Raw genomic sequence first — 14793 nt, 5'->3', positions numbered from 1 at the left:
GGCTGCAGGTTTGAATCCAGTTTGAAACCTCAGTGAAAAAGTAAAGTAAGGTTTTAGAACAAATTGTCCTTGAACGCACAGGTTCTTTCTCCATCCTTTGATGAAGGAACGACAAACATCTTTCCATATTTCCTTCTTTCCAAATTACACCAATACCTGTGCGAGTCATTAGTGCTGTGTGCGACTTCTCTTACCTGTCTGTCTGTGTTTGATTAGATTTTTCACCCCTTTATAAATGTGTGTGAATCACTGATTTGCTTGAAATATTTTTTCCAATAAATGTCTTTCATTTGTTTGCCAATTTCGTTGTGTAATTTACCTTAGATTTTTGTATGGTTTGCACACATTTTTGACTCTAATGTCTCTTTGTATATGTGTGCGAGTCACATCTGGTACATCCTACGTGAGAGTCAGTCACATGATATTTGTGCATCGCCTTAATGTGTTGTGTATCTTCTGCTAGAGTCTCTTCATACATCGCCGGGGTTGTGTTTAAGTTGTGTGTTCAAGTTTTTTAAGCACACAACTTATCTTTGTTGCTGTGTTGTTTCTTTTTATTCTTGTGTGAATCACATTCATTTACGATTGTCAGTTATTTTTGAATTAAAGAGAGTTTTAGAGACACATTGTTTTTTTTTATCATACACCGACAATAAGAGAGTTTTGTCTTTTGGCTCAGCTCAATCAGAAGATCCATCTGTCCATCTCCATCCTGCATTCACTCGTGAAAAAGATCCGAAAACAACAGGATTCCAACTCAATGTGATGATGCGACTTTTGTCTTGACACAGAGATACACACACGTACAAGTACAAAAACACAAAAAAGTATACACAACATTGTGTGGTGCCTGACACAATAAGAGGTGACACACAAATTTATCAGAACTTTCAACATGCAGTAGATCTGGAATAACCGTCACACAAACAATCTGACTCACCAAATTATCATCTGATTCGCACACTAGTGTGTAAGAATACTGCAATAATTTCAAACCAAACAAGATGACTAACACATAATGCACACTTCGCAATTAATATATGAATTCACACTATAGTCGCACACAAACAAGTCGACTCACAAACAAGTGTGTCTCGCACACAAGTGGGAAAGATGTGACGCATTTTTATATTTACCATCTTACACCTTGTAGAGGCGACGCAAAGATTGCGAGCAACATTCACACCAAACTGCAATAATTTAAAAACCAAAAAGTCGACTCACAAATGTGTCTGATTCGCACACGTATATGAGTTAACTATCACACACACAAACAACGTCACACATAGGAAGTGATTCACACAAAAATAAAAATCAGTGTGTGGCGGATAACCACCCACTGAAGAGAACAGACTCGCACACGTATACAAATGCAAACCATACATTAATCTAAGTTAAATTACACATCCAAATTGGCACACAAATGAAAGACATTTACTAAAAAATATATATCACACAAATCAGTGATTCGCACACATTTTTAAAGATATAATAAAACACAGACAGACAGGGAAGAGAAGTTGCAAACACATCACAAATGACTCGCACACATATTGTGATTGTGTTATTAGGACAGAAGGAAATATGGAAAGATGTTTGTCTTGAAGACCAGTAACGCCACTTGTTGGACCTAGGAAAGGAAAGAACATTTTGGGATTCCTATATCCGGCCGCTGCGACATAGATGAAAACAACAAGGAGCGAAACAAGATTTGATCCGACTTGTTGATGCGGACACACAGCGAGTCGTCCCGACTTCCTCTTTCAGTCCAAGCGGTATTTTTGCTTCTTTTCCCTTGTAAAGATCCAAAGCTGTTATTCTTTGCGGCTGCAGATGTAAGCAGCTGTCCGGTTTCTCAGTTATGGGATTTTATTTCTGCGTCTGCAGGACAAGACAGTGGCTTGTTTTTCCAAAAATGTGGTGTTTCAAACTCCGAAACCTCCCTCGCTCTGTCCGAAACACGTTATTATATTTCACATCGTGGAATCATCTGCAGAACAACCACCGCACCTTTGACATCAGACTAAATAAGTCGGCGTAATTATCGTCCGCTCTTGAATCCATCGTGTTGCAGTTTTTTTTTTTTTTTTGTGGCCTCAGAGGTGAAATGCAACAGTTACACAACACGACGTGAAGAAGACGTTTGTGTCCCGGGGTGAGTGGGGGGGTGTGATGCCATTTTACTGCCGGATGAAGGGAGAGGGCGAGTCTGTTTCAGATGCCTCTTACATCACGGCCTCGGTCCGGGGTCGCCCACCCGGCACAAACTGAACCTTAAAAAAGTTATCAATCCTCCTGTTGGAGAAGCAAGTTGAGGCGCTTTTTCGTACACACATTCATTTGCAAATGTTTATCTAACATCACAGGGGCAGCAGTCAAGGCAAAGAGACCCAGATCTCCCTATTATTTTGAAAAAAACAAACATAAAAAAGGCAGTACAAATAACTTTTATTTACAGTACATTTATTTATATGTTATAATTAATTCATGTGAAGCTGTTTTACCTTTTTGTTTATTTTATTTTATTTTGCTTTAAAAGGTTAGATTTATTATTATTTAAAAATGTGTAATTTATGTCAGAAGTACATTTGTATTATAATCTATTTGTTAACTTGCAATCTGAATCTATGGATTTTTTTGAAGGATTTTTTAACTATTCTCTTAACTTGTGATCTGTTTGTACATATATTTATTTTACAGTGTTTGTACAGCTTCAGGTCAATATAACTTTTTTATTCTATTAACAGATATTAATATATTTCAATTGAGTTATATGAAGCCATTTATCTGGTTGGACCACTGGAGCGAGTGATGACTCATATGTTTCCAAATTAAAATATCTTGTGGAAGGATTAAAAGAAGTATTTTTGAAAGTATGTACAACCTTTTTTGGAATATGTTACGAGGAAAAGATCACATTTACTGGAGGTACCGGGTTAAATATCCTTTGAAGCTTTATTAATGGGTATATTTATTGTGTTGAATGCAAACAAAGTACTTTGTGGTTGTGGTTTTTGTCGATTTATTTTTGTTTCTCAGATGTAATTTTTTCGTCTCAATTTTTTGGTAAATATCTTAAAAGTACCAGTAAATAGGCTTATATTTTCAATTATTATCGTTAGAAACCAAAATAAAGTGAATACAAGTTTAAGCAGAAATAAAAATGTAGCTTTAAACGAGGTTCAAATTTGCACATTTTATTATTTTGAATCATTATTTAAAAAAAAGAAAATGCATCGTGGTTAAAAAAAAGAAATAAAAGAATATACAAGAGAAAAAGAAAAGCTGGGAATAACCTAGAGTGGCAACTGAAAAATACAAATTAGGTTTGTAAAAATGTATAAGTCTCTTCATAAAGTTTTTTCTGAATAAAAATAGTTGATAATTCACTCTGATGATACATCCCATAATTTCAACTCCAGAAAACATAAATCCCTTCTGAGCCGTCGCTCTCAAACTCTTGCAGGAAGACTCCAGTAAAAGGTGCTGAATTTTTCCGCACTGGTCACATGACTCCTGCAGAAGTGGAAAAGGTGCTTGTTTTTTCTAAAGAATTCAGCACTTTGGACAGCACCTGCACCAGCTGTGTCGCTCCCTCTTGAGCTGAGAGGAGTGTGTTGTCAGAAATATTTCCAGGAGAGTCGTCTTATCCGAGCCGCCTCTGATAAGCAGCTCTCGGTCTGTGTCTCTCTCTCGGGCCTCCCCTCCACCTGACGTCTCTCCTCTCTCCTCCAGGCAGTCGGGAAGCTGCGTTCACGTACGCCATCACGGCAGCAGGGGTCGCCCACGCCATCACGGCGGCGTGCAGCCAGGGCAACCTCAGCCAGTGCGGCTGCGACCGGGAGAAGCAGGGCTACTACAACCAGGAGGAAGGCTGGAAGTGGGGCGGGTGCTCGGCCGACATCAAGTACGGCATCGAGTTCTCGCGCCGCTTCGTGGACGCTCGCGAGATTAAAAAGACGCCGCGGCGGCTCATGAACCTGCACAACAACGAGGCAGGAAGAAAGGTAACTTGAAATGATTGGCTTCATGTGGTCGTCTGTGTTCACCGGTCTGTTAGAAACATAACTTAACGACAGATAAAATGACAGCAGATGTTGATCATGGTGGTTTTTTGTATTACCATCTGGATCTAGAAATATTTTGAAGAATTTGTCACTTTTTTTTCGCCTCTTTTGTGCTGAGAGTTCTGCAACTTTCTTTTCTCACTCCCTCCCAGTGAACTCATCCTTTTGGCTGAGTTTGTTAGCGATCATTATTTAACATAAGATAAAGTTACCATTTTGCATCTTTGGTTCATCACTTGAACCTTCCACTTACTTTAGACCCCCAGATGATTGACCTACTTTTATGAGTTGGGACTTTTGAAACAACGTTCAGAACTTCACCGCAAAGTCTGATGACACAACAATGAGATTTGTTTCTCACCAGAAGGTAAAGAAACATTCTTGTCGTGACTCGACGCCAAGTTGTGGTCCAGCTCATCTGAAACAGCTCTGAGGACTTGCTGTGGAAAAATGCTGTCAGGTTGAAGTCAGTGTGACACAAAAGTGCTTAACAAGTACATTTGAAGTAGAAACAATGTTATGCTGTTACAAACTGTTGCAATAGATATTGGTGACAAGTTTAGGTTTGCAAAGAGAGAAACGTCACCGACAAATAAGGGAAGAATAAAAACTCAGCCAGCTGATAGATCCCCTGAAGGATCTGATGGATCCAGATACTTTTTTTTTTATACATTAGATAAACTTAAAGTTTTGCCTTTTTAATCCACCAGTTGGACCTTAAAATTACTTTAGACCCCCCCCAACAGATTAACTATTAGATAACCTTACAATTGTGCCTATTCGAAACACCATTTTCAGCTTCCACTTGCTGTAGAACCCCCAACAGATTAACCATTAGTTAAAGTTACAAATCTGCCTCTTTCATTACCATTTAGATCTTCAAATTACTTTAAACCCCCCCCACCGAAGGGTTAACATCAAATGAAGTTACAATTCACCTTCTTGATCCACCATTTAGACCTTCCACTCCCTTTAGACCTTCCCTGAAGGTTAACCATTAAAAAAATGACAATATTGCCTCTTTTATCCTCCATTAATACATTCCACTAACATTAGACCCTCCCTGAATGTTGACCATTACATAAAGGGACAATTTTGCCTCTTTGATCTGCCATGTGGACCTTCCACTTACCTAAGACCCTCCCCCGACAGATTTACCATTAAATAAAGGTACAAGTTCTCACCTTCTCACAGTTTAGACCTTCCACTCACTTTAGACCCTCCCTGAAGGTTGAACATTAAATAAAGTTACAATTCTGCCTCTTTGATCCACTATTTGGAACTTCCGCTTACTTTAGACCCTCCCTGAAGGTTGACCATTAAATAAAGTTACAATTTCGCCTATTGTATCCACCATTTAGACCTTGCACTAATTCTAGACCCCCCTCGCTCTGCAGAAAGAAAAATTTAAGTACCCAAAGTTAAGGTACGCCAGATGGTCAGGACACGTGAAGATGAAAGACATTAGGTGGAGTAAAAATGTTAAAGACGGATGAGAAGTGAGACTTACTAGCTCCATGGTTTACAAGGACATGGGTCCACCCAAGACTGTCTGTTGTTAGTGTGATTTTTTTTCTTCTATTAATGAAAACACATGGGATCAATACCTCAGCCTGAGTCCAGCGGGAAATCCGGGACTTGGTGCTGGAGGCCAGATGGACGAGAGCCATGGTGGCGTCGCAGTTCTTTTGCCTAATTTAAAGTCAGGAACAGGATATAATTGCACCTCCCTGCACAATACAACAACATGTCACCGCCATTCCAGCGTGTCTATTCAGGGTGTGAAAGCGCGTCGACAAAGCCGGTGTTAACACAGCAGACTGGATCCGTGCTGGATGCCAGCGTTGGACTTGGCACCGCCGCAGTTCCCACTGGGGTTTGGAAACTGGAGAGCAGGAGGCAGAAGAAGTTGGAAAAGACAAGAGATCCCAGAGAACATGCAACAGAATAAAAAGCTGTTCTCAACTTTGCATTCCAGCGACTCGGTTTTTTCACTGTCAGTGACGGACAGTTTGTGTTTTATCTAAATCTAAGATAGTCTCGAATGACCGTTAGCTGTCAGAAGAGAATTCAGTGTCGACCAGATTTATTCTGAAAAGTATAAACTTGTCCAAAAAGATTTGAGGTGAAAAAAGGATCAGCTCTTCATTGGACTATCTAAGTATTGATGTGTTGATGAAGCTTCATGAAGCGGCGTCGTATTCTTTTAAAAAATCAATAGGTGGCGCCCTCAATTGAAAAAAATTATGTGATTTTAGAATATAAACAGATTATGGAAAAGAGCGCCATCTAGTGGGCTTGTAAAAGAAGAATGAAGCTTCGTGATACAACACGGCGCTGCTGCCAAGTCTGCTTTGAATATCCTAGTTCACCAAGTACTGATTTCCCAAGTCTTTTGCGTATTCTTTGAGTCGTACTGTTTAGCGGGAATAACTTGATCTTACACCTTTATTTAACTATTGTAACAGTTTATTTTTAAGAAGGATCTGTCTCGCCTGCAGTTAATACAAAACTCTGCAGCCAGAATTCTGACCTGCTCTAGTAGAAGAACTCACATTTTTCTGATCCTTAAAACTCTTGACTGGCTGCCGGTTTCTTTCAGGATAAATTTTAAAATTCTGGTTCTTACTTTCAGATATATTCATGGTCAGACCTTCCATCAGTGATCTGATCCAGCCTTACACCCCAGCTCGGGCTCTTAGGTCTGTGGATCAGAATCTACTGATGGTTCCTGAACACGCTTCAGGACCAGAGGAGAGAAATCCTTCCAGACTGTTGCTCCTAAGCTTTGGAATGATCTCTGTGTTTGATGATCTACTGACTCCTTCAAGAAACATCTTAAGACATTTTTATTCGTGCTTTTCCCTGATTTTCTTTGTTCAAGTAAAAGCATTAAATAAAATAACTAGCCTGATTATTCATTATTATTATATTCCCTGAAAGTCTATTTCTCAATTCATTGAGTCTACTTTTGAAAATGTTTCCCGGACTTTCTCGTTCATGTAAGTCTGAGGCTCTTAAAACAAAATTTAAAACATATTAAATTCTGAAAATACAGAAATTTCTGTGTTTTTATTAAGAAAATCGCTGGCGCCGGGGTACGACCCCTGTGGGACACCACACGATATAAACATAAACCCTGAAAAAGAGTGTTTCATTGAGCCGCAGAATGTTCAAAATATCAACTCTGGTTTACAGCCGAGTTATCAGGCTTAAGAATCAATTTCTGGAATAACCAAAACAGCGAGGAACACAAAAACTACCCAAAAGAGAATTCACTGGCAGAATCTCCTTGGATCAACAAAAGCAGTGATTTTCTGTGGGAATCTGGTCTCCCCGTCAATAATACATAGGAGTGATATCCTTTTGACAAGTGATCAGAATCTTTTGCTAACTAGCATCAGATCAGAGAGTTTGATTGATGCTGTTTAACTAAAGGTTTCCATCCATTTGTCAGGAACTCCAGGCAGGGCTGTCCTGGTGGTTTCCGCGCTTTGCATTTTTTTGGGAATCCTCCACGTAAATCAACATCCAAGACCAGATTGACAGTTGACCTCTGCTTTCTTTTTTTTTAAAGTTGGGAATTTTTTTTCCCCTTCTTTTTCTGGAAGGAAACTGTGACCACACGAACAAGACAGACAGATAGCGAACAGCTCGTGTACCTCGTGTCAGATAGAAATGATGACTTGTGCTGCTTGGCAAGGCCGCGGGCCAGGAAAATGCTGCTGTGGAAAACCAACCAAATTTATATCTGATACAACCATGAAGAAAAAAAAAAAAGAAGGCATGGTTGGAGTCGGGGGGCTCCCTATTGAGTTAAGGGAGTCACGTCAAGACCGTTACAGGCACGTCAATTTGAGCAACACTGACTTGTAGCCTTTTCTGGAAAATAGATGAAGTTGAAGATGTTACAGTTTCAATTTCTCAAAATAAAAACAGACGGATCAGTTTAGACTTCTTGCTCTCCTTTATCTGTCGACGAACCCATTAAAATATAAGTTTTAAGTGGATTTCAAAACTCTTCTTGAATCCTTTAACCTTATATAATAATATTTGACCAGATTTAACCAAACTTTAGAACCAAAATACACAGTTATTGATTTTCTCTTCTGCCGCAATGTTCTTTATTTCTTCTTTTGTCATTTCCCTTGAGCAAGTCCTCGACCTTAACCAATTTTGAGAGCATAAATAAACATTATCTGTCTGTTTAGGTTCTCTCTTCTACGGGTCATGGTTATCCATGTCATTCCAAAGCGAGTCAATTGGACTGATCAGTGTGTGGGCTAAAACCCATCAAGGTGCTAGGCCTGGTGAAGGTTGTAGAGACTCATTAGGGTGTAAGGCCTGTTGAGGGTTGTAGAGACGCATCAAGGTGCTAGGTCTGGTGAGGGTTGTAGAGACTCATTAGGGTGTAAGGCCTGTTGAGGGTTGTAGAGACGCATCAAGGTGCTAGGTCTGGTGAGGGTTGTAGAAAGTCTTCCAAGAACTACAAAGTCCAGTTGACTCGCTGAAATAACTTTAATCAATATTGTCACATCTGAGTCTATAAACACTTTTTCTATTCCACCTGCAGGTCTTAGAAGAAAGGATGAAGCTGGAGTGCAAATGTCACGGCGTCTCGGGCTCCTGCACCACAAAGACCTGTTGGACTACTCTCCCAAAGTTCCGTGAAATCGGCTACGTACTCAAGGACAAGTACAACGAGGCCGTGCACGTAGAGGTGGTCCGGGCGAGCAGGCTCCGGCAGCCCACCCACCTGAAGGTGAAGCAGACTCAGGGCTACCGCAAGCCCATGGAGATGGACCTTGTCTATATCGAGAGGTCGCCCAACTACTGCGAGGAGGACGCGGCCACGGGGAGCGTGGGCACGCAGGGACGCCTGTGCAACCGCACCTCGCTGCACACGGACGGTTGCGACCTCATGTGCTGTGGGCGGGGCTACAACACGCACCAGTATACCAAAGTGTGGCAATGCAACTGTAAATTCCAGTGGTGCTGCTTTGTTAAGTGCAACACATGCAGCGAGAGGACGGAGGTGTTTACCTGCAAATAACGACGGGACTTCACTGTCGGGAAGCGAGGAAGTGCCGAGGACTAGCTGAAGGAGTACGGGCGCGAGGAGGAGGATGACATTTTTTCGCTATCAGCTCTTCATGGCATCGTTTTGCACAACAGATTCTATCTTAAAGTATCAGTAGAAGCGTCACGAAGAGACTGCGCTCACGTCGACGAGCCTGTGACCAAAACTGTGCTGCTGCACTCTGGGATTTTAATCGCTGCCTGGAGACACGGGGAGTGGACCGGGACAGCAGCGGACGACAGGGTTCGCCGGGTGCTCTCTGAAGGGGAACAACTCGAGCGACTTCTGCGCAGAGTTTTCGTCAACACAAAGAAATAAAAAAACAATAAGGTGTGTTGAGGTGCACCAAAAACTGAGCGGAGGACTCTTAAACCCTCTGCTGCCAACTGGAATATGGTGGAGTATGTTAGTTTTCCAGTCACACTGGAACTGTCTGTTCTGAACACTGAAGATAAATTGTTTATTTATGTAATAGTATCTAAAAACCAAGCACTAACGGGTAGAGATGTTTTTTTTTGTACTAAGTGAAAAGAACTTTAGAAACTTTGACTGCATATTTGTGTCTATTAGACCCTCCCCCTACCTTAAAAGACATCGTTTATGCTGGTGTTCCGACGACGTTCCGCTGAGTCGAGTCTACTTGAGCGTAGCTTAGATTGTTTTTAGTAATCTTAGCAAAGTCACTTTCACCAAAACACCTGCTTGGTCGGCGGTCACCCCCCCAACCCCATCCCCCTATTTTTCTCTCCTGTGGTTTAACATGAAACGTTGCTGGACGTGTTACGAGTGCTGCACTGATATTTTCTATTCAGTCAAACGAGCTACATGAACTTCCCACTTGTCGGTTTATTTCAGAGAAAGTGTCATTTTGAAGTCGAAAATTGAAATGATGGGACACAAGTCCGACTGTCATGAAAATGATGACCCAGTGCCACGAAATAAAAGATAAGAAATGACTCAAACAATTTCTGTCGTCTGTGCACACAATATTTGTTTTTTATAAACGGGACTTTGAATGACATTTTTTATTGGTGCATGATTTTTTAAATGTTGGGTTTTCATTTGAGGGGTTAGGGTTAGGGTCAGGGTTAGGGTTAGGGTTAGGGTTAGGGTTAGGATTAGGGTTAGGATTAGGGTTAGGGTTAGGGTTAGGATCAGGGTTAGGGGTAGCGGTAGGGGTAGGTGTAGGGGTATGGTTAAGGGGTAGGGGTAGGGTTTAGGTAAGGGTTAGAGTTATGGTTAGAGCTAGGGTTAGGGTTATGGGATTGTGGTGACAACTATCCTAACCTTTGTAACTAGTAGCTAATGAATAAAACAACCTGAATTTCTCTAAAAATACTGGAGACACAAACAGGGACTTAATGAATCTTCCTCTTAAAGGTGGGGTAGGTGTTCCTTTACAGAGCACATAAAGAGGGAGCCGGCAGGCGGGACAAATGGGAGTTAAGAGGATTGACATATTATTAGCCATTCATTTCGAATGGGCAACTTGTTTTAAAAAAAACTGTACAGACTACGACTGAACAAAATGTTACATTTTTGTGACTAAATATTTCATTTATTGCCTTTAAATAGGCATCAAGGGTATTTTAAGCAATTTGTTCCACTTGTTTTTAAGTTAAGTTTAAAATGGACTGAAAAGCAGTTGATTTTTTAAATTAATAGCTGTATAAATGTGGGAAAGTCGTTGTGAGTTAAAATGAAATGTGTATTAAAGTGAACACTTTCATAAAAATAACAATAATTTAAACCCACAGTCATTTTTTTGTGTGTGTGGAAGTCAGTGTTCCAACATTTCTGAAAATAAGAAAAAGACCTTTTAACGATTCAAAGTCATTGAAAAATAAATAAATCAGACTCTGACATTGGACTTTGGAGCCGGCACATGTGGGTTACATGCTGTGGTCGCGGGTCTTGATTGTGGCACGCATGGAACAGAAGTCAATTATCTATCGCAGCATGGAAACGAGCGTCTTCGCTCCATCTGTGGAGATTTGATCAGGCCCAGAGAGGCGAGCGGGAGAGAGGAAGAGAAGCGGGATGGGTGGAAAATGGTTTTATTTCCATTTAAATTAAACGTCAGTGCCCCCACCTCGCCCGATCCCCCACCTCCGTCGGATAAATCCCCTGCAAGCGTGTAAAATGTGATTAGTCAACGAGCCAGAGAGGGTTTTGTCTCGGAGTGAAAAGCGCCAACGTTGTTTTTCCGGGGTGATTCCGGACGTCGGTCGTGGGTGGTCGGACCGTCATGACTGAGACTGGAAAGACGGGAAATAGAAGCAGAAACTGAAAAAAATAATGTAAAGGTTAGGGAACTTATCAAATATTAGTTTTCTAGTGATACAGGCTAGTGTAATGTCATGCCAACTTACTCTGTCTTTAGAACGCTTTTGATCCAAAAATGGATTTGATCGCAATATTGTGGCAATTCCGACTGTAGTTTGTTAAACCTGGCTAAAGGTGTGAGTGACTCCATTGTACCGGAATAACCAGAAATCATTAGTTTGTACTTTTTTTTGCACCAAATTAAATCATTTTCTGACCCTACAGTATATATATTTTAAACAAAATATAGAAGACAATATTAAATCATTTGTGACGACTCAGAAAAAAATGAAGGAGATCCATGTTCCGAAGGAAGGAACTAGCAAGAATTACAGAATAAAGGTAAAAAACAACATAAATAGGACGAGCTCGGTCCGAAAAATGGTCCAATGTCAAAAGTCAAGAGTCCAGAATTTGCAAAACGGGCAAATCAGTAGAAAAAACAAGACACAAATATTCTTAAAAGAGATTTAACTGTGAGTATAAAGAGACTAGGATGGGGATGTGTACTTTCAAAATAAAATAGGAAGTGGGGAATTTATATATTTTCATCTTTAAAAAACAATTGTTAATTTATACAATATACTTTTTTTTTCTAAAAAGAGGTTTATTGACATCATACAAGTATTTATCCAACCTTGACTTCCACACATGAGTGTAGCTGACGTCCAACAACGTGTTTCAGCTCACTTGACTCCAACAATCCAAACTTGACGAGCAAATCTTCAGCTCGACATTCAAACAATGAACTTTCCTTCACGAACTGAAGGAGAGTTTTTTTTTCAAGGGAGCGAGAGTTTCATGCAAATGGACTGACGGGAAGCGAGCGCCTCTCGTTCTAAACCCGAAGCCAGAAGTGTCGTCGTGTTCAAGATGGATGGGATGTCGTCAGGGTGACGTGGAAGTGAAACCACGAGTTGAGAGAAGAGAAGCGAGCGTCCAGTCCGTGAAAGAGAAACTCTTGATTCAAAATACCGAGAACAAGAATCACATGAAACTTCCTTCTCTTCACTCGTAAAGAATGTAAAAAAAATTAAAAAAGATTTGGACAATTTCTGTCTCTAAATATCATTAAACTTTTATTTACGTTTTAAAGAGTAATCAAAATATATATAGAGTCATCTATTTGTCTTTTTTATTTTAGCCATTTTTGACGCATTTAAAGTGAAAAATGAGTTATTGAATATTTATATTTATTGTTATGGTTTCTATCCTGTATGATATTTTATAAATTCCTTTAGTAGAATCCATAACAAATTCACATTATCTTTGATTATTTTTATAATGATTTCTTTTTTTTCATTTTACTAAATTTAAAAAGGAAAAAACTGTGTCTCTTGCAGTAAAACAACAGTGAATCTGAATCTAGGAATTATACTATGGTGACTCATATAATTAATACACAAGGTTTTTAAGTTGAACGGTCGATTTTTGAGAAAATCTTAGGATTTGCACTTTATAGTCCAAAATAAATATTCAATAATAGCTATTTCAAGTGGGTCTACAAGATTACACATTTTTTTGTCTTATACCTACTGGAGCAGTTTTGCTGTTATACGATTAGGATGGTTTTAGAGACAGAACTCTAGTGGTGATATAGCGCAACTGCATGTATTACACGATGGTTACAACCCTATACTACACGTGTAGAAACAAATGTAAAAGGTGTTTTGGGCACCGTGTATCACATAAAATCCATTCAAGGTCAGTAAGTAAAACCAGAATTTATACATCAGGCGCATTTGTCAGTTTTTGAGAAAAGTAAAGGATTTTAAGGTGCGCCCATTAGCCCGAAAAATACGGTTTATTTTCCAATTGTCCCCCCAAAGAAAACTCACTTCAGGGACCAGGAAATGTATTTTTTAAAGTCCATAATTACTTTTAATAATTTTTAAATAATGTGATTTACTAAAGTTAGCTGGCAAAGGTTTGTTGGGGAATTTACTGATGACATTAATTATTGTATATATTAATACATTTAAAAAAAGATTTGTGAAAATGATCGACTGTCGACGAGGAAGAAGGTCCAGAGGCTCCGGAAGGTTCAGGGCTTCTGTGAAAATGTCTGTGATTAAAGACTTTTGCGGAGTTTCATGATCTTGTTCTGAGACGGGGGGATCTAAAGGACGACTGGTCGTAATCGGGGGTACACGCTGTTCTTCTTCCTCGCCACAGAGCCAGAGTTCAGTCCCGCCGGAATGTTTCAGCGCGACCGAAGGTTCCTGCGCCTGCTGATGATGTCACAGTAAATCAACGTTGTTACGACCAACGTTTAGCAACATTCTGATGGTCGTCCCATCCGTTCCCGTGGCAACCGGAAAATGTTGTTCTGGACCTGGACACGACTGTCAGGGATTGGAAGTACGCCTCTCGGCTCAGCTCTTGTTTTCACAGGCGAGGTCGAGCCATAAAGAGCGAGAGACAATGTGATGAATGTGACGATGAGGTCAGCGCGGAGGTCACATGACACAGCATCCGTTAGCTTGTTGCTAAAAACCTCTTGATGATGATCGTTTAAGCACAAATATTGAGTCTAGCTGGTGAGTGTATTTGGTGGTGAAGGGGTCGACGAGACTGTCTCACGGCCAGAAGGATGTGGTTGTCTGTTTGCATGGGTTTACTCCTGGTACTCCGGTTTCCTCTCACAGTCCAAAAAACATGCAGAGGTTGAGTGAAAAAAAACAAATATCGATTTGTTTTAATTATAATGATCATTTAATGAGAATAGCGTTTTCTTTTTTTTTTTTTATGAAAATATTTATAATTAACTTTTAACATTTTTTTTACTTCATCGAAATATTTATAGAAAACTTTTAACAATTTTATTCTTAATGAAAATAATTTTAATTTAGACTTTTTTCTTTACAAAAAAAAATACATTTAGATATAATTGCTGACAATTTTTGACTTTTTATCTATAAAAAAATACATCTATGATCGAGCAACTGAAACGTTGAAACCATTTTATTATGAAAATAATTTTAATATAGACTTTTTTCTTTATAAAAACTATATTTTAGCTAGGATGGCTCATAAGTATCAACTTTTTTTTCTTCATGAAAACAATTATCAAATTTAAACTGTTTTTTTTATTAAAATAGTTTTAAGATAGAATGGCTCACACGTTTAACATTTTGTATAATAAAAAAAATGTTAATATTTATACAAATGTACATTTAAGAAGAGGAAGAAGGGTTATTTGTAAAGCACCTTTCTAGACCAGGGTTACAAAGCGCTTTAACAGTCACAAATTCCCCATTCACACACACAATCCCAAACTGATGGGAGTAGGCTGCGACCTAGCATGCCAGCTCTGCCATC

General features: G+C 39.6%; 1 protein-coding gene across 2 annotated transcripts in view; it reads left to right on the top strand.

Moving 5' to 3' along the window:
• Positions 1-10112, top strand: part of wnt7bb (wingless-type MMTV integration site family, member 7Bb) — a 42968-nt gene extending 32856 nt beyond the window's left edge. For both annotated transcript variants that reach the window (XM_087796731.1, XM_087796730.1), the window contains exons 3-4: positions 3736-4007; positions 8641-10112. In XM_087796731.1, the coding sequence (XP_087652857.1) occupies positions 3736-4007; positions 8641-9120 (752 nt within the window). In that variant the 3' untranslated portion in view covers positions 9121-10112. The remainder of the gene's footprint in view (positions 1-3735; positions 4008-8640) is intronic.
• The last annotated feature ends 4681 nt before the right edge of the window (positions 10113-14793 follow it).

Source organism: Callionymus lyra, chromosome 8, assembly GCF_982586985.1.
Source record: "Callionymus lyra chromosome 8, fCalLyr1.hap1.1, whole genome shotgun sequence".
Taxonomy (NCBI): domain Eukaryota; kingdom Metazoa; phylum Chordata; class Actinopteri; order Syngnathiformes; family Callionymidae; genus Callionymus; species Callionymus lyra.
This window is presented reverse-complemented; position numbering and strand designations above follow the sequence as displayed.